At 34.9% G+C, this 27,593-nt stretch overlaps 1 protein-coding gene across 2 annotated transcripts in view; it reads right to left on the bottom strand.

The window, feature by feature from the left end:
- Nucleotides 1–669: 669 nt before the first annotated feature.
- The window catches only part of palm3 (paralemmin 3), an 85,240-nt gene continuing 58,316 nt past the window's right edge, over nt 670–27,593 (bottom strand). Inside the window, 7 exon segments of one of the 2 annotated variants that reach the window (NM_001080085.1) lie at nt 670–1,039; nt 1,226–3,968; nt 5,003–5,062; nt 6,711–6,741; nt 13,931–14,036; nt 20,461–20,579; nt 25,854–25,934. In NM_001080085.1, the coding sequence (NP_001073554.1) occupies nt 3,118–3,968; nt 5,003–5,062; nt 6,711–6,741; nt 13,931–14,036; nt 20,461–20,579; nt 25,854–25,934 (1,248 nt within the window). In that variant the 3' untranslated portion in view covers nt 670–1,039; nt 1,226–3,117. 2 annotated transcript variants of the gene reach the window in all.

Raw genomic sequence — 27,593 nt, 5'->3', positions numbered from 1 at the left:
ATGTACATGCTGAGCTACTGGGAAACCTGGTAACAGCGGGAAAGACGTCTAGATGGAGGTAAGCGGTCAGCTGCTAGTCTGAAAATGAACAGCGTCATAATGCCCTGTAGTGTTCGTTTTAAAGACTAAACGCAGCCATATGTACTTCCAGCTACATAATCCGTGGTCTCCAGAAATGTATATGGGGCTTCATTTTCAGAATGAGCCTATATGTTGCAATGTTGTCAGTGTCATAAACAGGCATAGTTCACCCTAGAATTCTAATTGTCATCATTTAAGTGGTTCCAAACCTTTCAATTTTTTGTTTTAAAGAGATGTTTTGTAAACCGGAAGCAATAGTAGAAGTTAATGGCTATTGGTTTCCAGCATTCTGCAAAATATCTTCTTTTGTGTTCAATGTACAGTAAGAAAAAAAAAAAAAAAAAAAACTAGGGATGCACTGATACCATTTTTTTGGATCCGATCCTGATAGCAAAGTTCATTTGTATCGACTAATAAAGATCCGATCCCAATACTGTGCCGTTTTTTTTTTTTTTTTTTTTGATGTTTTTTTTGATGTTTTTTAAAAGCATAATGCAGTTTATATAGTGGTGATCATTTAAAATAATAAATCTTCTTTAGTAAAAATAACAGACATACAGTTGGTCAGAATTATTAGCCCCCTTTTGATTTTTTTCTTCTTTTTTAAATATTTCTAAAAATGATTTTTAACAGAGCAAGGAAATTTTTACAGGATGTCTGATAATATTTTTTCTTCTGGAAAAAGTCTTATTTGTTTTACTTTGGCTAGAATAAAAACAGTTAATAATTAAAAAAAAAAAACATTTTTGGGACACAATTATTAGCCCCTTTAAGCTAATTTTTTTCGATAGTCTACAGAACAAACCATCATTATACAATAACTTGCCTAATTACCCTAACCTACCTAGTTCACCTAATTAACCTAGTTAAGCCTTTAAATGTCACTTTAAGCTGTATAGAAGTGTCTTGAAAAATATGAAGTAAAATATTATGTTCTGTCATCATGGCAAAGATAAAATAAATCAGTTATTAGAAATAAGTTTTTAAAACTATTATGCTTAGAAATGTGTGGAAACAATCTTCCCTCCATTAAACAGAAATTGGGGAAAAAAATAAACAGGGGCACAGATAATTCAGGGGGGCTAATAATTCTGACTTCAACTGTATAAACCCACTGTAATGACAGACGGCACAATCTAACTCAAAACATGATGCTTGCTGTGAACTAAGCTACATTATTTAAGCAATCATTATGACATTGATCTGTTGTTTCTTTTATTAATATTAAGATTTTTCTTTGAAATCTATAAAAGGTCACCACTATTGACCCTAATGAAAACACAAACTTGTCTGTTAAATAAAATATTAATATAAATAAAATTACAGTGAAATATTTAGTATCAGAATAGCCTATATTAGGCTAAATTAAATAAAATATTTTCTGATAATGAAAATCCATATTGCGCCCGTCAGTTTCACATTTATTACTAGCTACTTTGACCACAATGAGCCAGGCTTTACAAACTATTCACAGCACTGAACGTATAAAGAATAAACTTAATCAGAAGGATGAGAGAACAGAAACTTTTAATATTAAAGAATAATCTTACGGAATGTGCACATCGCGTCTGCGCAGTCGGTGCATAAATGACGCGTTTGATGCATTACTGAGACACAGCGCGCAGCCCTCTGGTATCTGCTAACACTTTCAAAACAGCACCACAAGGGGGAGAAATCAGTGCGTTTAGGATCTGTCCAATGTATTATTAAGCCTTTTCTAGTGTAAATTTTCAGGTAGGCCTACTTTGTGTGTGAAGAGCAGGTAAGAACCCTCAGTGTTGCAAATGCAATCTGCTGATCTAACAGACAAAGAGCAATATGATTTAGAAACCGCAATGATCTCCTTGTTTCAGGTCAGAATGAGACCATTTAATGCAAAACTAAATGTATTTCTCCACTGATTGCTTATAATAACAGGAACAAATGGTCTTGGAGAATTTTTTCGAGTTGTCATAAGTTTGAATTGTGAATGAATGGAGAATGACTGACAGGCGCGGCAGTGGGAAGCGCTGAACTGAACATGAATTTAACAACCTGAAAATTAGTCTGTACTTCACATTAAACTATAGAATGGCTTCAGAGCATTTAAGATATTGTATTCCTAGGCCCTTATAATAGGCTGCCTTCATGGCTTTTATAAATTGCACAGAATATAGCACACATGCAAGATCGGATTTGGATCGGTACCTGCTGGTCGATCGCCGATCCAGCAAAAATATGCAGTATCGTAACAGATATCCGATCCAAGTATCGGGATCAGTGCATTCCTGAAAAAAACATAAATCTGTGAAACTACTTGATTTTTTTTCTCTTGATTGATTAATTTTTTGTCATGTTTTTTCAAATCTGTATAGATTTCATTTTGTTCATAAGTAGTTTTAAACCCCTTTGCTCTTCATAAAAATATGACGTTTTTTAAATTTCTGAGTGAACTATGCCTATAAAGTTTAAATACACTTCTGTCAGGCAGTTGGAGGCACTGTAACAGCAATAAAAGCAATCAAAACTCAACTCAATCAGCAATACAAAACAAAAAAAATCAACACTTATAAAATCACAGGCAACCATTCCATCTCTTTGTTTTGATTCATAATCAAGGCACACAAGTGGTTTATAACAGAGTACCCCACAACTATTGTAGGACCTATTAATTACCCCCGTGGGTTGAATCCCACGGCATTTATAAAAACAAAATATTTTGATATGCTAGTGTTAAAACCGTCAAGGCCTCTGTGGGTCGTCAGCCAAACACTCAAGAGTCGCCAAGCATAAAAACAGCATCTTAATCAGACACCAGAGGCTGGGAAATGAAACACATTATCCAACAACAAACACACGTTCCAGTCCTTTCCAGCAAGGCAGTGTGCATCTTCTTATAAATCATATTTCAACACACTAAGGGCAAAGTGAGTCTGGTATGCGTCAGTACATTATAAACACTCTGACGCCGCTTTAAAGTAGCATTGAAACAGCTGAGGATCAGAATGTCTTGATACAAAGTAACAGGCATGAAGCAAACAACCTTCAGCAGATCGTTCACATGATGGAACAGCACTGGCAGGTTTTTCGCTTTGGTCCTCCTGTCTCCTCTGCTCGGTTCGGGAGGCTGGTGTCCAGCTGGGTCGCTGTTTTGGAGATCAGCAGAGGCTCTTGTTCGACCTGCTGTTTTTCGGTTCCTACATTGGACTCATCCAGAGGAACTTCTTGGAACTGGCTGACGGAGATTCGTGTGGAGGCTAGAGCTTCTTCGATTTTTGATTCTGTTACTTTTATTTCCACTTTTGGTTTGGTTACTGGAGAAGGTTGTGTTGTGAAATTCACTGAAACCTGCATAGCCTCTGTATCTACGCTTTGCACTTGTGTATCAGCAGATTCATGCTCCTTTTCGGTTTCACCTTCCTCATTCAAATCAGCAGAAGTTTCTAAGGTTACATTTTGGACTTGCGTATCAATCGATTCCTGCTCCTTTTCACCTTCCACATCCAAAACAATCTCTTCAGCGGACATATCTTCAGCTTTCTCCAGTTCGTCTTCGGTTTCTTCTTTTGAAGCCATTGATTCAGTGCTTCCGTCTTGGTTTTTATCACCTGTCAGTTCTTCCTCTGGGATTTCTTCCCCTTCATCAGTGATGATGACTCTTTCTGCTCGGATTATGGCTCCTCCATCATCATCCTCATCTACTCCCTGTCCGGGCTCTGCTTCTTTGAACCCAAGGAAGGTCATGGTTACGCCGGCAGCTCCTATTCCTTCAGAGGGGTGACTGGAGAAGCCGTTAACAAAAGAGTTGACTTCCACATTTCCATTAGTAACGGCTGAAGATGTTTCATTGTCTGTTTCTGTCTTTGCGTCCGTGTGTTCCTCGTGATTCACAGCATGCACAGAATCATCTGCAAACAAAAAAAAAAACAACAGCGAGAATCAGAAATGAGCCTCAGTTTTGATATTCGTACATGATAGCAATAGGGAAGCTGTCTTTGATTTGGCGAGGCGATGCTTTGATTCTATAACTGATAGAATATTAAAGGCTTGTTCATGAATATTAAAGTATAGAGGAAAGAAAGTAAAGCAGCCAGGGAGATGGGAAGAAAAGAGGTGATGGTTGGAGAACAGCCAGATGTAGATTATAGCCCATTCACACCGAGGATAAAGACAGCAGTCGAGTTCAATCAGCAAACAGGCAAAAGTTTACTGCAAGAAGGAACAAAATTCCATCATTGTTTCCATTTTGGATATTCATTATATTTGGATATAACGCCAATATGCACATACATGTAGAAAAATTCACATAAAGAATGTATGCGCATAACTGAGCAGGATAAACTTTTTATTCGATAAGAAAAATGCGTCTAAACTATGATGAAAACAGTTTTACCGAACAAATTCCAGTATGTGCCTTAAAAAAGGTCATGTGATGATAAAAATGTGTGTGGATAGATAAACCAGCAGGCTGACTACATTTTAAAACATCAGAAATGTTGTTTTGGTCATTCTAAAACTCCTTTAACCAATTCAGTCTTTGTGTTATTATATTATTAATGTCCTCCAGAATTGTCAACAGCCCTTGTGCTCTGCATTTCAAACGCCTCTTCAAATGGGTGTTGGTGGCGAGGTGATCGTAAGCAAGCAGGTGGGTGGGTGGGGGGGGGGGGAGTGGTATGCATGAGAAAGTGGATTTTTGGCGTGAGAATACTATTGAGAGTTGGCAGCCCTGGTTATAGCTCTCGAAAGTCATTTAAGCCACAGAAAGGTTAAAGATCTACTGTCAACAACAGTTTAAAACAAATATAATTGAACAGATGATAATCTAGTATTGAGAGTTGCTAACTCTCATTGAAAACAATATCATTTTGGGTTTTTCAGATGGCACTCTACCAGCTGTCTAAGAAAAGAGAATATATATGCATAACTGGATATTTTATACCTTGCTTTTCCTCTTTTCCGTTCTCCACAATGGGTCCATTAGAAGTCGTCTCAGCAACTGCTGTGTGATCAGAAACAAAAATGATTGAAAACGCTTTCTATAAAGTCACATTTCACGCCATTTACTACTTACTTATTATCTTATTATTGCAATATTAACTGTTTATTAGGAGCTATATGTAGGCCCACATGGAATCTGCATGCGGAGAAATTTGCAGATTATTAGCCCATCATTGAGTCTATTTATTTACTGTAAATTTATATTTATTCAGTTTTTAAATAAATTTCAGTAATATTAATGAAAAATATGAAAATATGATTTATTTACAATACGATTTGTAAAGAAATATATTCTGTCTTTTAGTGGATCTATTATAGGTGAGACTTGCTTTGTTTACCAAATAAATGCATCTAATTGGATTTGCATTGTAAACATTAAAAGTTAAAAAGGTAATATTTTTTTCAATTTATTAAATTACGTTTTTAAGTTACGATACTTCCAAAGATCATTCCACATAAATCTGCAGAATAAAAAAAAAAAAAAAAAAAGTAAAAAATGTTCCCAGATTTTGGCTGTAGTTATAAGGTATGATCTTATTCTACATCCCTAAACAAACCTAAACCCAACCACTGCCTTACAATCTATTAACATGCAGCTGATTAGTAGTTTATTGAGCCAATAGTCTTAGTTATTGGTTTAAGAGCATGAATTGTGACCTTAAAATAAAGTATTGGCCAGATTATTTTGATATTATGAATGGTATTGTCTTTTAAAAACCCTCTTATGGTCTATTGGTTAAATTATTCTTTAATTAAGCCTAAGATAGACTTTACCCTCAGGTTGAATTAGCTAATTGTTATTTATTTTTTAAGTGTAAGGTCTGCATATATATTTTTTTCATGTTTTCAATGTGCTGTAAAACAGTACTACTATTACATTAATACATCAAAACAGCATTACGATTAAGTACTCTTATAGTTCAAAATGCCTATTTTAAAAACGTTTTAAAATGTAACATATAACAGTAAAGCTGATTTTTCAGTATGATCCTTTAGAAAATATTGTAATATAAATATATTTTGATAACACTTTACAATAAGGTTAATGAATGCATTTACAAACAAAAACATAACAATACATTAATTACAGTATTCATCTTTAATAATAAACATTATTCATTTTTATCAACTCACAGTGCATTAATGTTAACAAGCACAACTTTGGATTTTAATAATGTTGAACTATGATTATTAAATGCCATGCTTGTATTGTTTATTCTAGTTGATCTTAGCAAATACATTAACTATAATTAACTAATATTAAAATGTGACCATTTTATTTTAAATAAAGAATAATTATTTACAATATTTGTAAATAAGTTTGGTGCCTCCAAGCATAAAAATGACAAATATCCAAGTATTATTTTCATATTAAATCGATCATTGTTAATTCCTGTTGGCTGATTACCTAAAGTTTATTTCATAACTTCTTAAATTAAAACAACACTATACTCTAGATCAATACGTATTGCTAACAGTTCATGATAGCTAATGTTATCAAATTGAACCTTACTGCAAACAAGCTAACAAGGATTTAATTCAACATAAAATAACAGCAGTATTCTATTGCATATTAATGAGATGGACAGCAGTGTAAGTGAATCAGACACACAGATGGCGTTCGGCTCAGAGAACACGCACACACTCACCTGTTTCCACACACTCCAGCAGCGGCTCCTCCTATTGGTCAAACAGAGAGAAAAGGTCAACCGTGGTCGTTAAAGAGCACACGTCACACTCTTTAGCTGTTAAAGCGCCTCATTCTGCTGGTTAATATTTCATCCCAGTCATGGATCATTTATGGTGGAACAGCTCAACACTAGAGAAGTTTCCTACTCGACTTCATTACCACGTGCTACAATTTTTCAGCCTTCTCAAGTAATACTGCAGAGTTCCAGTGTGATATATTGACTTTCATCCTGCAATGGTGAAGTGCGCTCGTTTTTGGGATTTTGTTTTAGAAATTTAGATTCAGTTGACTAGGAATAATAAATGGCAGAAAACTGTCAAACTACTTGCTCTACAACCAATTGTCTTCATGACATTGAAAATAGTTTATGGCATTTATTGACCTTTATTTTTACATATTCATTCACTTCTATTAATTTTAGACTGTAATCGCAGCTTGTTATGCTACTTGATGGTGCAAATTGATATTGTATTATTACACTCTTAAAAATAAAGGTACAAAAGCTTTCATCCATAAAAGGTCCACACTGATACCTTAAAGCAATGATCTCGAGCTCAATTCCTGGAGGGCTGCAGATTTAAGGTCCTACCACCTCCAACTCACACCTGCTTAATAGTCTCTAGTAGTCTTGAACACCTTGATTACGCTACGCATCGATGAATTGGCTCTTCAGTGTTTGAACTCTCAGTAATGATTAAATCACACTGAACTGAGCTAAACTGAACTGAACTGAACTTAAACACTAAAACCTGAACCACACTGTTCCAGTTACTGAACCACACTGTTCCAGTTACTATGACCATTTATGTGAAGCTGCTTTGACACAATCTACATTGTAAAAGCGCTATACAAATAAAGCTGAATTGAATTGAATTGATTAGTTTGATCAGTGATGTTTGATAAGGGTTGGAGCTAAACTGTTCAGAGCTGCGGCCCTCCAGGAATCCAGTTTGAGACCCATGCCTTAAAGGTACCACAAGGTACACTTTTGTACTCTTTAGGTAATATGTTCCTTGAAGATACAAATGTGGACCTTCAAGGTTCTAGTGTTGTCAGGATACTGGAATTCGGTATTAATCGATACTGAAATTTTAAAAAGGTCCATTTCCGTTAACATTTAGACTTGTTCTTAAACACCGCTGATTTGCCATTGTGTTCACATGCTCAACAGAAATGACTGTGATTGGTCGAAGGTCATCAATGTTTACTGAGTGTAACCACAGATACAGGAACAAAGGTGTGCTTTAAAGCCATGATTCATCAGTGGGTTGCTCGTATGTCAGCTCATAGACAAACCAGCTGATTGGTGTGACTTTAAAACAATCAGTGTCCATGTGGTTACACTGAGTAAACAGTGGTGAGTTTGGTGACCTTCACAGCCAATCAGAGTTCTTTCTGTTGAGCAAGTGAACACAATGACAAATCAGCTGTTTTTAAGAATTGTGCTCAATATCGCTCAAATGTTAGTGGGGAAATGGACGTTTTTAAAATTTCAGTATTGAATGTTACCGAATTCCAGTATTGTGACAACCCTGAAAGGTAAGTATATATTTTGAAAATGCACCACCCCAGTGACAGCTTTTGTACCTTTATTTCAAAAAGTGTAATAAGACAATATCAATACACACCATCAAGTAGCTTAACAAGCTGTTATTAACATCTAACAAACAACAGAAGTGAATGAGTACGTAAAAATAAGGTCAATAAAAGTGTCATAAACTATTTTAAAAGCTACAGTGCGTGTATTAATCCAAATTGCTATAGTTTCTAAAGCATAACACTAAAATGGTCCCATTTCTAATTAGGTGTGTTTATATAGTAGGTTATTAGCTAACATAAATGTACTAACAAGCATTATTAACAGCTAAAAATCAATAGAAGTGAATGAGTACATAAAAAATAAGGTCAATAGAAAAGCCATAAACTATTTTCAAAGCTGCAGTGCATTAATCCAAAGTGTTAAAGCTAAAGCATAACATTAAAATGGTCCCATTTCATATTATGTGTCTTTATAGGATATAAGCCTACATAAATGTTCTTACTGTATAGTGTAGGGCTGCACGATATTGGAAAAAATTGACATTGCGATATTTTTTTCCCCTGCGATATATATTGCGATATTATATATATATATATATATATATATATATATATATATATATATATATATATATATATATATATATATATATATATTTACTTAAAACTAGGGCTGTGACCGCGGTGGTCATTGCCACCTCGGTTGTCCATTGCCACCGGCCGTAGTACATGAAGTCACGCACTTTAAAACACAAATTACTGTTATGTTGCCAAGTATTACATATCTGTTAGAATATAACATTAGGCGCGATTCAGCAAGTTCAAGTTCAACCATGAATCTTGTTAGAAAACGAACTCTTACATCTGGGAACATTTTGGATTCGTGCCAAGAAAGGTGAACGAATCAATTTGGATTAAGCTTTTTGTATGGGGGTTTTAAGTAAAGTGTGTTTTAATATTCACTGCTGAGTGCTGAGAGTCCAAACACTGAGGAGCAAATCCATCGATACGCAGATCCACGGGTCCCGAACCATGCAAGATAGTGGCGATTGACGGCGAGGGAAAAAAAGCCATGTAGGCTTAATCAACTCCTGTCTTCTAAACGCAGAAGCCCAGCTCAGCCAGGCATGGCAGAGGCATTTGCAAAAATGGCCAGATACAAAAGAGAAAGTGATAAATGGAAGACATTGACGAGAAATTGAGCATAGGCTATTTGGTAACTAAGAACGCGCCGCTCTGCAGAGTAGAGAAACCTGCGTTGCGAGAAATGCGGGCGGCGGAACAGAAGGAGAAGTCCTCTCTCGCATGGTTGTGAAAAAGTAGCCTGTCTGTGCATTTTCGCTACAAGCACACCGTCTGACAGTGTATTGCTGGAAACATTATAACTCCATTCTTCACTTAAACCGGACAAAGTCAACATGTTAGTTTTTCTGGCAAATAATTTAAAATATGACTACAAAAGGTGGAGAGAAACTACGCTGTTTTTTTAAACATCTGACTTATATTGTTACTAGGTTAATATTTTCTTTTTACTTATAATTATTAATATTTATATTATTATTACACTGATTAGTAAAGTGCCATTTAGACTATTTGTTAAGTTCTTAAAAATGTTATATATAAACGTTTAATTGTTATTATTATACAGTTTCAAGCAGTTAAAGTAATTTAATATTTAACTACAATATTTATAAACAGTTTTGTGTTGTTTTATTAACGAAAGTTAAAAAATAAACATGTACGTTTATACGGATGTTTTATTTATTAATATTAAATTCGGTTATTCCTTAATTTTTACACAAAAGGTAAATTAACTTAAGTAGGCTACATTATTTGTTGATGTACGAGATCGAGGAACATGTTTGCCAGTAAATAATGTTCGCACCACTTAAAAAACAAAACAAATGAATAACTTGCGAAAAGGATGCAATAAAAAATGCAAGCGCTTAATCATTCTTCACAATCGGATTCGTACGTGCAATAAGCCGAGGCTATATTGCTCCGACAAGAACAAGCCCGAAAACTAAGTCTAGAGAGAGAATTAATACTAGTTAATATTAATGATTATAAACACGAACTGCGTTGTATGATAAACGCATCACAATGATGTCGTGATCTTTGCTGAAGAACTGATATGTTATCGCCGTCTCCTCAGCCAGGTTTTCATCTGCTTTTTTCCCCTTCTTCTGGATACAAACAATAAAGTATCAGCGCCAGACCAGTGGTTTAAATTATATTTTACTCTCCTGATTTCTTTTCTTTTCATTAAAAATAATTAAATGTTTAAAGTTTTGTATTGCATAGCCTATATATTTTTAAAGATTATCATTCAGCCTACCTGCAGCGCATTAGGTTGTGTGCTGGGCAAATCCCCTTTACTCATGCTACCCATTTCATTTATGACACTGTAAACTTGACTTGGCTGGCCGATCATCTTTAAACTCAAAAGGTGTTTTTAACTTGAGACTGCATGCTTCTGCATAATGTGATGTTTCTTATTACAACTGTAAGCGGTGTCAAAATGAAAGCAAACATTAAAAAGGGTTTTGTTTTATCAATTGTATAGTTTAGTTTTAATAATAGCTAATGTATATAATAAATTATAATATCGATTATTGTGTAGACTACAGTGTTCAACAAAACAATTTTATTAGGTTACTCTAATAGACCAAATCCCTAACTGAAAAACGAATGTGAAAATGACAGGCAGTTGCGTCTTTGCTAAAATTAATTTAACGACAAATTTCTTTTGCTTTTTTCCCCTTTAGAGATCAAAAGAGCTGTATTTAAAGAATTATTTCACTAAAACATGAATTGAATGCCCAGTTCTTTCCCGTGTGAGTTTAGTGCGCCTCCGCCGCGTCTGCGTTTTTAAGGTTACAGGTGCACCCTGACCTGACGCGGGGACCAGATCTCTGTATTGCTTTAATTTCTCAATTTTCACAACTGCATTGCATTTTCATATAGTAAAATATCAAAATGTATGTTCTGAAAGTAGTAGGAATGACGGGAGTGTTAGTAATTAATAACAGAAAGAACTTTCACTTTTGAGTGAACTTCTGTCACGTGTTATTTTAGTATGATAAAATAAACAAAAATAGTAATGCAGAAAAGTATTTTTCGCTCTGCCAAGCCTTCTCTGTTGCTGTATAGAGAAGCAGCCTGCTCAGTCTCCTTACCCCGGCCCCACCCCGCCCACCGACTCCTGAACGTCTCACTCACTAACTCACTCACTCACGCGGGCATGCAGTGCGGTCTCATGAGGAAACGCAGCTTTTTGATATAATGTTTTTCTTGTTCCCAAATACAAATAATTTATCAAGTATTGTTTGAAATAAGTATTTGTAAAAACACGCTATTCCTGCTTTTCCGAATACCGTATTTCGGTTCGGCTCCACCCATAATATATATATAATTTATTTATTTATTTATTTTTTTTTTGCATTGCACCCTCCTGCGATGTGACTATCGCGGATGCGCACATCGCGATTTCGATGCTGAAACGATATATCGTGCAGCCCTAGTATAGTGTTTATATTGTAGCCTGCATTTCTGTTTCTATTGAGGATTATGGTAAATGTTACAGTATAGTTAAAGCCACTAAATGTAAAGTAACAAAACGTGATAATTTATGATTATTAACTGATTTAAAATATAGCCAAATCTGAGTAGCTACTGTAGTTAATAGGAACCATTTAAAATATCAATGACCTGTAATATGAAACATTTTAATTTGATTGTACAATTTAGCCAAGACATATTTGTGTAATTTTTATATTGTTTTATAACTAAAAGCATAAAAAAAGCATAAAAGCATTCCACTATTTTTGTAAATATTATCAGTCATCTAATTCATGTGAAGCTCGTCCATTTGCTCATTAATAACCGCTAATATTTTTCACTCTAATTAGGTAATTAGAGTTTTTTTTAATCTTTTATAAGTCTTTTTATAATATCTTTTATTTTCAGTTTAAAAACAAATTGAAGGTTATTTCAAGATTTATTGACTAACAGACAGAAACATCAGCTTCAGCGGCCACAAGGTGGAGTCAAGCCAACACTGTATTATTCATATTCACTATTCAATGCAGACGGTGTTTAATTAATGCCAAACTCAAAAACTTAACATTCATACTGCTCTTCTAATGAATTTATTTTTCTTCATGATTATAAACCATATTTGAGCTCTCAGAAATATAGAACTTCATTAAAACAAGCGTATTAACAGTTCACTCCTAAATATAGCAAAAAAGGAGGCTATTTTAAGAAGATCAGTGGAGGATTTTAAAGCAATATGAATGGGAAGAAGTCAACATCTTACAGGAGTCAAGATTTAGCAGTCGTGCGGTGTATTTTTCAAGTCAAAATAAAACGTTTGCTTTTGGATTAGATGACCTCCATACAAGGCTGTTTGTTGCGATGGTAATGAGCATAAAATACAACATTCCATTTTTGCTGCTTATAAGTAGTTGATAATGATTTCAGAGATGTTTATTATAGAGTGAACTGCGAATAAAAATGCTGACAAAATGTTTGATGTTGCATTCAAAAAAATAGTAGTTTTGTTCACTATTTATAATAAGAGTCACTCGCAAACCTCCCAGCGAGCACCTTGATGTCAATAAAAAGTCACAAAACATGTCAAAAAATAGTAATTGAGTTGATGTCAATTAGCTACCTTGGTCAAAACGACATAACATTGGTATAAAAAAACGAGTGAAAAAGGATTACAGGTTTACTTTCCTGTAATACATTTTTGACAGCGGTGTTAGATGTCAGTTTGATGTCATTTTGACCAAAGTAGTTTCCATGCATGTAGGGACATTGTATCCAATGTCAATTTGGAATTCAAGCTTTTAAATAAATAAAATAATTCTTATATTATAATACATTTAGTTTTGTTATTTTGATGGTTAAAAGAGCATCAAAATGTCAAATGGACATCAAGGTTTTGACATTAAATCGATTGTATTTTTCACATGTTTTTGATATCAATGTCATAAAACTACTGTCAAACATCAAACATGTTTGATGTCGTATTTAAAAAATAAAAGTTTTGTTCACCTTATATAATAAGGGTCATTCACAAACTTATTCGTTTTGACATTAAGGTGCCTGATGTGTTTGTTATCTTCAAAAGTTCTGGCTCTAAGATTTTCTTTTTAAAGGTTTTTGGTTTTTGAGTCTCTTCTGTTCACCAAGACTGCATTTATTTGATTTAAAATGTAATTAAAACTAATATTGTAAAATGTTCTTTTCAAATGAAGACAAATGTCCTGTTGTTAAATATTGTAAAAAATAATTAACTTCAGTGATAATAAATGTAAGATGTTAGTATAATCACTCCAGATTTCAATGTCAAATGATTCTTAAGAAAAGCTGATGCATTCTTTCCAGGTTTCTTTAAGGAAAGCATCTGAAAAGTTAAATCATTTGCAACATAATAAATCTCTCTAAAAGAGAAATCTCTCTAAAAGAAAGTCTAAAGACATGCAGTATAGGTAAATTGGGTAAACGAAAACTGGCTATAGTGTATGAGTGTGTTGGTAGTTCATTCCGCTGTGGCGACGCCTGATAAATAAGCTGACATGAGCAGACGTGTGTGTTGAGCTGATCATGCAGTCAGTCATTGAATCTCACCTTATGGTGTGTTTGCGCGTCTGTGCCAGATTGAGCAGAAGTGCCGTCTATCAGCTTCTTCAGTTTGACTTCTTCCTCTGCCAAATGCTCAGATGTCGCCTGTAATCTGATGCACAAACATGCATGCCACAATTTATTTTAGGCTGGAAAAACATTTTATTTTTCAGGTGCATGTTCACACTTCTAGTTTGGCTAATTTGGACCCCATCACCCACCCCCCCCCCCCCCCCCCCCCCCCCCCCAAAAAAAAACAAAAAAACAAAACAAAAAAACAATAACAACACATTTAGTCCTTATTCACTTTAGTCAACGTTTGGATCGCTTACAGTCATTTAAAATAATCGTGATTACAATTTTGACCAAGACATAATTGAGCAGCTCTACTGCCTCAATTCGTGTTGAGACAACATAAAGGAATTAAGTTAACTTAGTAGTTTTTACAAATTTAAGTGGATTAAACATAAAACTATTAAGTTGTCTAAAAAACGTAAGAATTGTGCTGTTTCAGCTCATTTTAAATAAATAGTTTAAACCGCAAATGTCCTATTTTTGATTGTTTAATTGTATTGTTATTTTTACGCTCATCCTCCTAATTACAGCAAATTAACGTTTAAGGGGGTGTGGCTTAGTATATTTTGCCCCATCCATCAAATTAACAAGATTTTTCAATTTTGAGAAAATATTTCAGTGGATTAGGGATGCAACGATTAATCGATTTCACTGCTTTAATTCGTCATGGTTAATCAATCGTAAAGGCTTCTTAACAGTGTTCCTGCTTGAAAAACAAATGCTGCAACTAAACAAAGTTACGCCAACTGCTAGTTTCAAGTTCCGAACTTGTACACCGAGGCTTATATGCATGCACACTGGATTAACTGAGGCTATTAAATAAGGGCTGTTCCTGGTAGTTTTTAGCGAGCAAAGTTATCCATTGGAGGCACGCAGCTATCTTTCGTGCGCATGTTGGGAGTGATGGGTATGTGGTGCGACACACTCACCCTTTCCAGGCACACCTAGTTAAAAGAATGCCGCAAACTGTTCAGTTCAAATGACTGATCAGCTTCATACTTTGTATTGAATATACACATTTCTACTCCAAACAGGAAAACAATTACAAAATGAAAAATAGCAAACAATTTTGTAATATAATTGATCAAAGTGTTTCTCAGACAGAGGTTCGACAGAGGTCTTGTTATATCATGGCTAATTATACATCGTCTTGGAAGTATTCAATGTTTTCTAAACAAATATAAGAAAATGATTACCCTGATTGCTGAAAATAAAATATGAAGACCTCAACATCGACTTCTATTTAGTTTTTTGACGCAGCATTGTTTACATTTTTGCATAAAAGCCTTCCTCTTGTTTTTGGTTTTCATTTGATGCAATTTTTTTCATTCAAACTGCAGCAGACATTGTTTGAATGCGAACCAAGACCTGTCTCATGTATTTAACTATACTTAATTATATTATGGTCAATTCTACTTCGTCTTGGAGGTATTTAGTCAATTTTGGTTATGGTTAAATATCATTAATTCATAACAAATTTATTAATTATAGTCTACCGTTTTCACTACCTGACCCACATGGTCTATGCAACCCATAACCAAACCATACATAAAGTTACACACAAATTACCACCTGTCAATCACTTTTTTCCGTGGGACTCTGGCATGAATAGGCACAGTGATATGTGTCGTTCTAAATAGCTTTTTCCACCCAGGTGGAGGAGACGAGGGTTCGTTTGGAGTTCACTGTAATTTGTATTTTCATGTATGATAACTTCCTTATTTTATTACTATTATCATGAGGAAATAATAAAAAGTAAAGATGCTAGGGCTCAGCCGTTTTGATCGCATATGCGCCCGAAATTTTGTCAATGCGACCTGAAAATATATTTAGAAGCATTTGGGGCGAGTGCATACATAGTCACTGTTTTCACTGCAAAATCCTCACCGCGTGTGCAAATTTAGGAGACATTTATGTAGTAAAAAAGCCCGCAATGCTTGCCCAGCCTTTGTGCACTTCTTATTGGCCCACTGCTCTAGAACTGACCGTGAATGATTGGTTAATATCAGCTGTCAATCACTCAGTCAATGCCTTCTGCCTTTAGAAGACAGGAGCTACAACCGCGAAAATGTGAATCGCTGAAGATGAGAGAATGAAAATAACACTGACAGATTTACCTAAAGTTGCTAATAATGGCACATCTTATTAGTGACCATGTGCTGAATGTTAATTCACCATTTACACTTTTCCAAGAGTGGATAAAAGACTTCCAAGGGCTTCAAGTCCGCTATAAAAATGACTAAAGCCATTCACTGTAAAGTCTGTAGGACGGGGTTTGCAGGCAACAGCGTTTGCCACTGAATCTACACATTTTAAGCATTTTATGTACTGTATAATCCTTCATTTAATCCTCACGATGCTGTCAGCCGTGCAAGCGGCAGCTAAATGTAAAATTTAACACAGATCATGAAAAGACCGTTATTGCTATTAAGTTGACATGCAAATAATAAGTTATATATCAATATAAATGTGGAGCGGGGCAATGGATCGCAATGCCGGCTCAGAATCATGAAGTTTGTCGGCCATTGGCGATGGACGATGGCATCATCTATCGGCCCAACCCTAACACACATTGCGATTATTGATGCTCAAACGATATATCGTTCAGCCTTAATCCAATCAATTCCTGCGCCACCATCCTGGTTCACTCAGAAATACATTATGAGTGTTAAAATGAGTCGTGAACGGCTATTAACGCTTGTTTCAGAATCAAACCTAATGTACTTTTAATGTACTCTTATAAGCAAGCTTCAGATGTAACTAAAAACTGTAGCCTGACTGTGCCTCGGCAGCCTACAATTTCACATCCCAAACAGGCTCCCAGAATATACTGTAGGATTTTCAGGATTTATTACCATCCAAAACCTGCGCTCATTTACCCTCTCGCTATTCTCTCTGGAAATCACGGCGTGCTTTATAGCTATATAAAAGCACATTGTAACAAATACAGGCATTAAACGAACGGGGATGAGAAGCCTCAGACGGCTGTTTACACACCATGAAAGTGTGTTCCCTATAGGCCCGTGAGTGGCTTATTACTGCCAAACTTTGCTCTGACTAATTAAAGCCCTGCTTCGACACAGAAGAACATCTCAGCGGCCGGCTTATTACAATAATCACCATCTCCTTCAGTCAAGCAAATAAATGCTGATGTGCGAAGCAGGAACATCAAACACCCCTCCTCGCTCACGCGCACAGAAATACCAGGATATTTTGGGGGGATAGAAATCATCACCTGCTTGGCACTCTGCTTATTTGGCAGGAATAATTAGTGGTGTTTGTGAGGAAGCATCCTTTTTACTACTGGAGATGTTAGATTGGAGATTTGAACAACCCCCCATATATTAAACTCAGCATAATTATAGTACAAAAACGGATATAACAAAAAAACAAAATCAAACATTGTTTTAAATAGTACAAGCTACAAAAAAGAGGGATATATATATATATATATATATATATATATATATATATATATATATATATATATATATATATATATATATTTTTTTTTTTTTTTTTTTTTATTTTTTTTGAGTAAAGTGCTTTATGTAATGCTGATTGCATCAACAGGCACATCAAAAGTCAGTACAAAATTAACAATGACAAACAAAAATAAAATACAGAATGTACGTTTGAGGTTTTCCACGGAAAATGAATTCATTAAGCCATAATCTAGTGATCCCAAAGGTCCAAAGAGTGATTAAACATCTAACGTTTTCTTTATTTGTACGTTTTTGAGATTGTACTATAGTTGTATTTTTAGGTTAAAATGGAGATTGCAGTTCACACAGGATTCTAGAGAAAACTAAATAAAATTAAACAACTGATTGGTCACATGCTCAACAGAAAAGGCTGCGATTGGCTTGAACACTCTGGTGCTGTTCACCGATGAGTAAAACTGATAAACGGCAGCCGCGATCAGCTGATTCGTGATAGACGCGGTGGTGAAAACTCGCTCTGTAGACACGCTCATGTAAAGATCTAAGTATCATTATAGCAGCCGATAGGAGAGGCAATGTCACACCAGCAGGTCAAAGGTCCACAGTGTGACTAGTTTACAGCTTTAATTTTCTCCAGTAAAATGCGGGCTTCTGCTGTAACTTCAGTGTCAGAGAAAGATTGTCCAGCAAACACACATGCAGTGAATTGTGCACAGTTTCTGCGTTTTTTTAAGTAGCTGGAGTGGTTTAATTACTTGCTCTTACCTCCCTCGCCATAGCTGTGTTAGGATCTATTACTGAACCAATACTGAATTGTCAGCGTCTGCATTGTGGTGCACGGAAGAAACAATACATTTTGACACCCCTAACACAAACATTTTACACCTGCCTAAATTTAATTCTTTCTGGTCTTCTTTTTTGACATGCTGTCAAGTGCTCTTAATCATTCTGTGAAACCCTGCCTAATAATTGAAATTTTTGGTTTTCGCCCTCCTGGAGGTTTAAAAAAAAGTGCAATATAAATGTTATTGCTTTTGCCTCATTGTTAGCCAGAAGGCAGATCTTGCTAAATTGGAAAAATCCCCATGTGACCCTGCAAATCTGTCCTGGATGCAGGACCTAATGGGCTCTATTTTAATGATCTAGACACAAAGTCCAAGGCGCAGGGCGTGTGTCCGAATCCACTTTAACTATTTTAACACCGAAAAATACATTTTGCGCCTTGGCGCATGGTCTAACAGGGTTGAGCTTATACTCTTAATGAGTTATGGGTGTGTTTTGAGAATAAATCAATCAGAGTCTCATCTCTCATTCCCTTTAAGAGTCAGTTGTGTCGCACCATGGTGCATTTGCTATTTACATGACAGACTTTGTAAGTGGAAAAACTGAACACTTCACTAGCTAGAAAACTGTTAAACAGGGCATCAGCAGCGCGAGAATGAGAGATTCTTTACTTTCACTCTCTTTTGCGTATAAGGAAACATGTTGTGCGCACAGATCTACAAATTTAATTTTTTAAGCGCAAATATTCGTTTCAAAACTATTTCTAAATTCAGTTCTAGTTTCCGGCAAATGAAAAAATGAACAATATTAACAAAGTGTGGTCAAAAAACGGAGTTATATCCAAACACACATGCAATGCCTTTTATAGTCCAAAACCGGTAGACAAATCTAAGCTTGTTTTTAATAAAACAAATATAAATCTGCATATAATAAATAATATTAATGATAATAATAACATTATACAAAAGCAAATTGTCATGAATAAAAAACAAAAAAAAAAGCCACCAGAGACGAAGAAGGCATGAAGACAGTGTTTTTTATATTTATGTAGAAAATAATAATTATTGTATTATTTTATACCTTCAATTATTTTTTATTTGTAAAGATATTTGCGTATTGCTGTACATCTTGAGTGTATTAAGCAATGTGTAAGCGAGGCGCACAACTAACGCGCTCTGCGGTGGACTTTTGACCTGCTCTCAGCTGGTCTATTGCGCAGTCTATTTTAGTTCCTCAAAACAGTAACGTGCCAGCAGTGCACCTTAACACACCTCATTTTTCAGACCAGAACGTCTATGGGAGCACGTGAGCACAAATGCATTTGCTATTTAAACAGCGTGGTCCAAACCGTGAAAAACGACTCTTGTGTGGAACAAAAACTAAGCAAATAACATTTGCTTCGCATATTGCGCCGGGTGTATGATAGGGTCCAATGTCTTTTTTACATTTGAAAAAAATGAAATACTCCATTAGGGAAAGGGGAAGTCATATGTCGAGACTTTTTAATAATCTTTTGTGGTTTCTTTTGTCTAGACCTTACCTTCTTTGAGCTTTACCTTCTTTGTAGACGTAAGCCCCCCCCCCCCCCCCTTGTTTTTTCTTTCATCTTCTTCTTTTAGTATTTAGCATACATTTTATTCTTTTTTTTATTATTAACTAATTTGATTTTATTATTATTTTTGTGGGGTTGGTTTAGAATAAGGGTAATGTTTTGGTTGTTTACATAACTGCATTTCATTATTACAATGTCCAAAACAAGCAAATTATACCATTCAGTTTACATGTCATGTACTTACTGTCATTCAAGTTTTTGCTTAATAAAGTATTATAAAATAAACTGGTGTAGAAGAATATATTTAAATAAGCGTCCTTTCAGGATCTTTTCAGTTTTATAGCTATTATAGATGTTCATGTTTATACCCAAACTATGAACGTTTATCCAGTGCTTCTGTTATTTAATAGTCTGTAAATCATAAATGAGTAATTTTCCATGGCAGCTGACATTTATCTAAATATATTTACATTTGTCATAATTAAGATTTACTCATAATTTACATGTCAATTTCTGTCAGACTTTTGCTTTGAAATAAAGTTTGTCATTTTGTTGTCAGATAATGTAAAAATCCTACTAAAAACAACTTGAACAACTTGTATATCAGTTTAGCCACCGCTATAAGTGCTGTGGTAACCATCCACAACCTCAGGGTTAATTAAATACGACAATTAAAAGCGTACTTGGTAATGTGTGTCTCAATCTCCTGAGCTTTGGAGCCCCAGAGGGGAGATCGGGGTCCTGCACTGTCAGGAGATGTTGGAGGTCCTTCCATCAGCCACTGGTCTCGCAGGGACTTTCTCTGTCAGAGAAACAGGCAGAGGTAATTAAAGTGGCCTGTACATTATTTAAATGTGTCTCTTATCAGCAGTTCACACTCACAGCCAAATAAAGAAGCTACAGCACACTGCTTACTGGAGCACACTGACACCAAAAGTGACACAATTGCGATACAAATGCAACAATGCTGTTCTATTCAAACCACTGAAATTTGCACCAAAAGACACAATGACTATGAGATGTAGCAAAACAGGAGGTCAACAGGCAAATACGACCATCCAGTGTTCGGCTTAATCCCCATGAGTGAAAAACAGCAATACTATTTATATGAAATTATTGTTTATCCACTTGCTTTTGCTTGATTTTTCAAAACATCATGTGCCTTTTAATTCACAGTTTAATGTAATCTCGTTAGTTTAGTGCATATATAGAGTCTAAAATCAAGCTACAAAATGTAAATAGTGTTATTTTTGATAACACTATTGGTTGGATTGAAGGATAAGTTTAGGTTAGTTGTTATTACAGTAGCCCCTTTCATCAGTATTGAGTACAACTCCAATGAAAACATAGAGAAACACTTTCGCATGTCGAGATGTACTTGATATGTGTGTGTGCTGGCGCTATGGGCGCTCAAGGGCACATGCAAAGCTTGAAGGTAAACAACAACGGATTATCATAAACATTTTATCGATAATTATTTACACAGTTGGCATTAAGAAGGAACATAGAAACATTATCTGACTAACATCTAGCAGCTAAAGGTGTCTGGAAAAATATTCAAAGGCTTTTATTCTCATAAACTGCGCGCACGTGAATGCGTCTGACTGTTCTGATTGGCTAAAGTAGACGTTTCACGTCAGCACGTCCTAAACGTGTACACGCTCTTTCCGGCAATCTTCCTTCTGCATTCACACAGCGCAGCATTTCGGAAAATTACTGGTAATGTTACAACTTCTCTTTCCAGAAAATAGCCGGAACAAATTTACCGGTATTTTCAAAAAGGGCCTGTTCACACATACAACCTTTCCGGAAAATTGCCAGTAATTTTCCGGAAAGGTCTGTATGTGTAAAAGGGGCTAGTGATGTGTACAACAAGCCCTGCTTGTATCAGATGTGTATCTGAAATTCAAATCAAAACGTAACAGTTTTTATACTTAAAATGTAGACCGCGCCCTCTAGTGGATTTGTTATCTGAAAAAGCAACGAAACGTTTCATAAAGTGACTTTTATTTACATTGTTATGTATAATATAGACTGAAAAAAATTTGAAAAATTAACTTTTAGCAGATGAATGCTTTAAAATTGATATTGATATTGTTTCTCCTGGGGAAAAAGTAGTCTCTAAAATGACAGTGTCTTTCCTCCTAATTTTGTATATACACTGTGACAAAATGTAGGGTTCCACACAATTCCTTCAGGTTGTCCCAACACAAATCGATTAAGTTAATTCAATTGTTTTTACATATTTAAGTGGATTGAACATAAAACAATTAAGTTGTCACATGAACCCTCACAAATTGTTGAATCAGCTCATTTTAAATAAGTAGTTTTAAAATGGAGCAGAAAAAAAAACTTTACAAAAAGCATTCATACGCTGTATAAAAATGCTGGGTTCCACACAATCAAAGTGTGTTGGGACAAGAAGGAGAAATAAAGTTAAAGTTTTTACATATTTAAGTGGATTGAACATGAAACAATTACATTTCCCCCCTTAAAAAACTCAAGATTTTAGTTTAAGAGCTCATTTTAACCAAGTAGTTTGAACAAACAGCAAATGTTATTTTTTATGTAAAGCTGTTTGCTTAACCACTTCATGCGGTCTTCAAAGCAGTGCAAATCTAGAATCAGAAAAGTTGCAGTGCTCTAGGAGTGAATAAATCGGCTGCAAAACATCTTACACAATTTTGAGAATGCCAAAAGGTTAAAGTCTGAAATGAAATTTCCTGCTGTGTAATGTACTTTCAGTCCTTTGGTAATTTCAGCTCCTGCTGCAAAAACAAGTAACGACTCGTTTCTGAAAGGATACATCAGAGGAATCAGAACAGCTAGAGTGTTTTTTGTGTGTGTTTAAATCAGTCATAAAAATGCTCATGTCTGTTTTGACGCACACATGCAGATCAACGAGAAACTCCGATAAATGCACACAGGAAATGATGAACATGAAAACTGAAAAGACATCTAATAAAAGCTAACACAAGACAGACTCTACTCTGCACATTAACATATTATTTAACATGTCATAGTTGTTGAATTTAACCAACATTTTACCTTTTCTGTCAATTTTCAAACCAATGAACTTTTTATTCACTTTTCACTTTATAGTTTATCTCATGATGATGATTCTCTAAAGCATTTTTTGTTATGAAGTGAAAACCTTTGGTAGAGTTTCAGAGAAAAATCTAGAGCTGTGAATTTGCTGTTAATGATGTTTATTTTTGAGCAAATATTGTTTAAAGGTAAATTATAATTATGATGTTTCATTACAATCATCTATCAAGAGGTGTTCAGGTGGGTCGACCCACCCCTCACTGAAAAAGGTCCAGAATTGTCCCATAAATAAGCCCTTTTTAGTCCTGGTTTGACTGCGATGCCATCATACAGTAAATATTAAAAATAATCCATCGATAAAGGCTCTAAGACTAAGTGGAATCCTCTGTTGGCTGTCTCTTTGATGTGACTGCAGTAATCAGTTTTGTCCAAGTCCAAGCTTCGCAAGAAAACATACAATCTGACGTAGGTGTAATCAACTTTTGCTACTGTATTGTTTTTAAATAGAGAAAACATTTTACAAGTAACTTTTATTCTAAATCTTGGACCTTATTCTTGAAACAAAAAATGACCAATGCAGGATCTGTTCACTAAAGTATACGTCATTCTCAGGCACACATGCGTTCTCTTGATGGTAAACAAACAGTGCGTCAGCTCACGTGTGATTTCACGACCGCAAATACATTATTACATTAAGACAGAAGTGACATTTTTAGGTAAATTATACCCTTATAAATATGTTATGTGACTTTTTATTTTACACCATTTGGAGGTGTTCACGTTGCTGAGCAATAAAACAATGTGAAGACTTGTGTGACCACCTTGATGCTTCTCCCAAACTAATGCAAACAATTATTTTTCATGAGTCTAATAAATACAATCTGATGAAAGTGAAGTCCCCTTTCACTACTATATTCTTGATATTATTCTTAAAACAAAAAAGACCAATAAAATATTTAAAGTACTAAAAGCAGCTCATATTAAAATCAATGAATTTTAATCTTTCAAATGGCTAAATTCTGAGGATAGTTGAATGTGCTGGCCAGTTTGATATTTGTCTAATAAATGACAGTAGGCCACAGTTTTAAATTTAAAACTTTTAACAGATTCTCTTTTTTTCTACTAATGATATGTGATAAATTTGTAAAATTTGTATTTTGTACATATTGTAAATCTTAAGGAAATTTTTTGTACATTGAAACGTAGTTATGATGACCAGCTAACAAGCTAATCCAGCTAAAAATGTGCTTAAAATATCACTAAAATGCAGTATTTAAACCTCATAATTTAACCAAAAATGAGACAAAAACCTGCAAAAAGGTCCAGTTTCTGTTTTAAAAAAACCCACCCCTTCCATCAGACTGGATCCAGGCCTGTCTTTATGAGTCGTTTAATTTGAGGAGTAAATGACTGTAATGTTTCATACAAATGATGACAGTGTCAATAAAACTAATCAAAGTAAAACAAGAAAATGACTAGCCGTGTGAGTGTGAACAGTTTGCTTAAGGATGTTGTTTTTCTACACGTACTGAACAAAAGGGCTAATAGTTAAAGTAACACCCGTAAATGTACACACACCTTCTGTGTTTATATTAAAAAAAATTCTTGGAACCAAGTAAGAAAACAAAGGAATAGGAAGAGGGAACGCCAATCTGGAAATATTATGAAAACAATGGAGAGCAAACACACACACACACAAAAGTCGGAGGAGTCATGAAACCTTCAGGATAATGTTTCACTTCTCAGGATGTGTGTGTGTGTGTGTGTCTGTTTGTAGACACTGAATGGTGGATTTTGTATTATATGTGTGGCTCTGGTGACGGTGTGTGTTTTAGTTGTGTGTGTGCATGCAAGCCTTTCATCTGTGAAATTAAAGCCTGTGACGCAGCCTGTTTAAACGCAAACGTGACCTGACGTGTCTGCTGCTAAATAAGGTCAAGCAGATGGGTGTGTGTGTGTGTGTGTGTGTTAAATTATACTGAACTATAAACTATTCAAAAACAGCAAATAACCAAAATAGTGTATGTTTGTGTGTGTTTAATTGCTACAACATTTCAAAATAAGCACAATAATGTATAACTATAAATGCTTTAAATTAAGCAAACTAACTGCATTAGTGTGTGTGTGTGTGTGTGTGTGTGTGTGTGTGTGTGTGTGTGTGTGTGTGTGTGTGTGTGTGTGTGTGTGTGTGTGTGTGTGTGTGTGTGTGTGTGTGTGTGTGTGTGTGTGTGTGTGTGAAAATACTATAACAACAATTCAAAATAAATACAATACCATATGGTCTGTGTGTGTTGAATTACTAATAAACTTCAAAATAAGCAAACATAGTATTAACCACAATAGTATATGTCTCTCTGTGTGTGATAAATTACTTTATATTATAAATTATGGGGCTGTTAATTGCTTGATTCTGATTGGCTGATGAATATCCAACAGTGTACAAAAGTAGTTCCAGCAGGCCACTTTTGACCGTAGTGCAGTTATATCTCACGGTGCTGAATGATTTCAGTTATTTTACCGACACAGCAGTCAGAAACCAAAACAAAAGGCTTTAGATAGGAAATTTAGTCACACACATGAGCTGTTTGAGGAAAAACCTGAAAAATGTCCTGAATTACAACATCTGAACAGTGTCTAGAGGTGTTGTGACCGTAGTTTAAATGTAATTATTGACTCCCACAGAATTATTTGAAAATAACGCACATCCAAGGTGTAAAAGCCGCTCCACAATGGCCTGCCATCAATTATTCCATACACAAACACTTCCAAATAAGTATGTGTGTGTACTGGTTTTCGTGTTTTACATGGACACATTTATATAATGGCCTGGGAATGACCGTGGTATTACAATGTTGAAATTGTTTATTAGAACATGCTTAAAAAAGATACTAAACAAGATTTATCATTTAAAATTGGCCACAGGTTTTCCATGTGGTTTGGGTTTAGTGGTGGGGTCAAGTGTGACAATTCAAGTGTGACAAACATGCAAAAAAATGTAATCAGTAAGGGGGCAAACACTTTTTCACACCTTAAGCTGCTGTAGTCTCAGTCTCTCGTCCTCCATCTCTCTTCTGGCTCGCTCTTGTTCCTCCTGTACCCGCCGTTTCTCCTACAAGCAGACAACATCACAGACTATATCATACTATATACTTAAAAGATCTTTTGGAGAAAGCTGACATGCTGTTTCCTATCCTGACACATGCTTTGCTTTAAAGAGGAATCCTGCTAGCTTGATGCTCTTCAGTTTTGGCAGGGGATGTCGAATCTACCAACACTTTCTGCTGAAATCTCACTTTTTCTGTACTTTTACATCTGTCTGTCTGACGTAAATACTGACTGATCAACAATAACACGGCTGTGACAGAGATTACTGACCCTGTGGAATTACTTTAATTCGTAAATGCAATTTACTGGATGACAGGACACAACCATTAATAATGATAATAATAATAATGATAATAATAATAATTTTTAATTATTCATCGACCCATTCAAAAATTATTTTAATTATAAAAATCATATATAATGGACTTAGTTTTATTATTGTTCATAACAATAATAATAATCAATCATTCACAATCATTCAAATGTTTATTAATAATAATAATATCTACACCTATAATGATAATACTAAGATAAATTATATTGAGAGGAATAATGCACATCAACAATTAAATCCATAACAAAAGCATATAATAATAATAATAACAATAACAATGAAAATAATAATAATAAACAAATATAAAACAATAATAACAATAATAAACAAATAATAATAATAGGATTGTTTCAGTTACACAGCCATAAAACAGAAACAAGACTCTTTGCTTATTAAGTATCTCCCTAACACTGCAATGTATTAAAATTTAATATAAAAAAACACACACACTAACACTTTATAATACAAGAGTTGGAGTTTGCTAAAGAGTCGTGGACTATATTTCTAAACCATAACCATATAACATGATATTTCCATATCAGTGCTTCTCCTTTGTTTAAATGTTGATTTTTGGTCATAATCGTGCACTGGACCTGAGCTGAAATTAACACTCGAATGCGTTCAGAGCACATGAATATTTAGCTTGTGTGCGAGCCTCTGAAGAGCCTCCCGGTTGCTGTTGTCTGGTGTAGTTTTACCTGGTTTGGATAAATTCCATCATACTTAATAATTCAGGCCCGTGAACGCATCTAACACCAGTGGAGATGCACCGATCCGCCAGCCTGAAATTGTATCTGGGCAGTTTTTGCTCTAAATGTATGATGGTCAGCTGGGTTTATTTTACTTTAATTTAGGCTATTTCTGTCTCAGACGTGTATACAAACTGGACTAAAATAATTTTAGAAGTGTATAAATAGAGGCCATAGACGTACAGCAGCACAGACCATACATGAAAGACATGGAAAAACACAAGATTTTCTACTTTCGCTTCAACAAATTGAACTTCCTACATTTTATTTTACACTCTAAAAATTACTTTTGTTGCTTGTTCAAACTACTTATTTAAAATGAGTTGAAATGACACAATTTCTAAATTTATTTGGGGACAACTTAATTGTTTTATGTTCAATCCACTTAAATCTGTAAAAACGATTAAGCTAACTTAATTGATTTGTGTTTGGACAACATGATGAATTGTGTGGAACCCTACATTTTAACAGTTTACCGCAACAGTAAATAATGTATCCAGTATTAGTTGTTTCATTATAGCTCATGTTTAGGAAATCACTTAAGTTAATGGTTTCAAAATTCAGTCATCTTCAATGAAGT

This window comes from Danio rerio, chromosome 6 (assembly GCF_049306965.1).
Source record: "Danio rerio strain Tuebingen ecotype United States chromosome 6, GRCz12tu, whole genome shotgun sequence".
In the NCBI taxonomy this organism is placed as follows: domain Eukaryota; kingdom Metazoa; phylum Chordata; class Actinopteri; order Cypriniformes; family Danionidae; genus Danio; species Danio rerio.
Note: the sequence above shows the minus strand (reverse complement) of the source record. Positions and strands in the feature narration are given on the sequence as shown.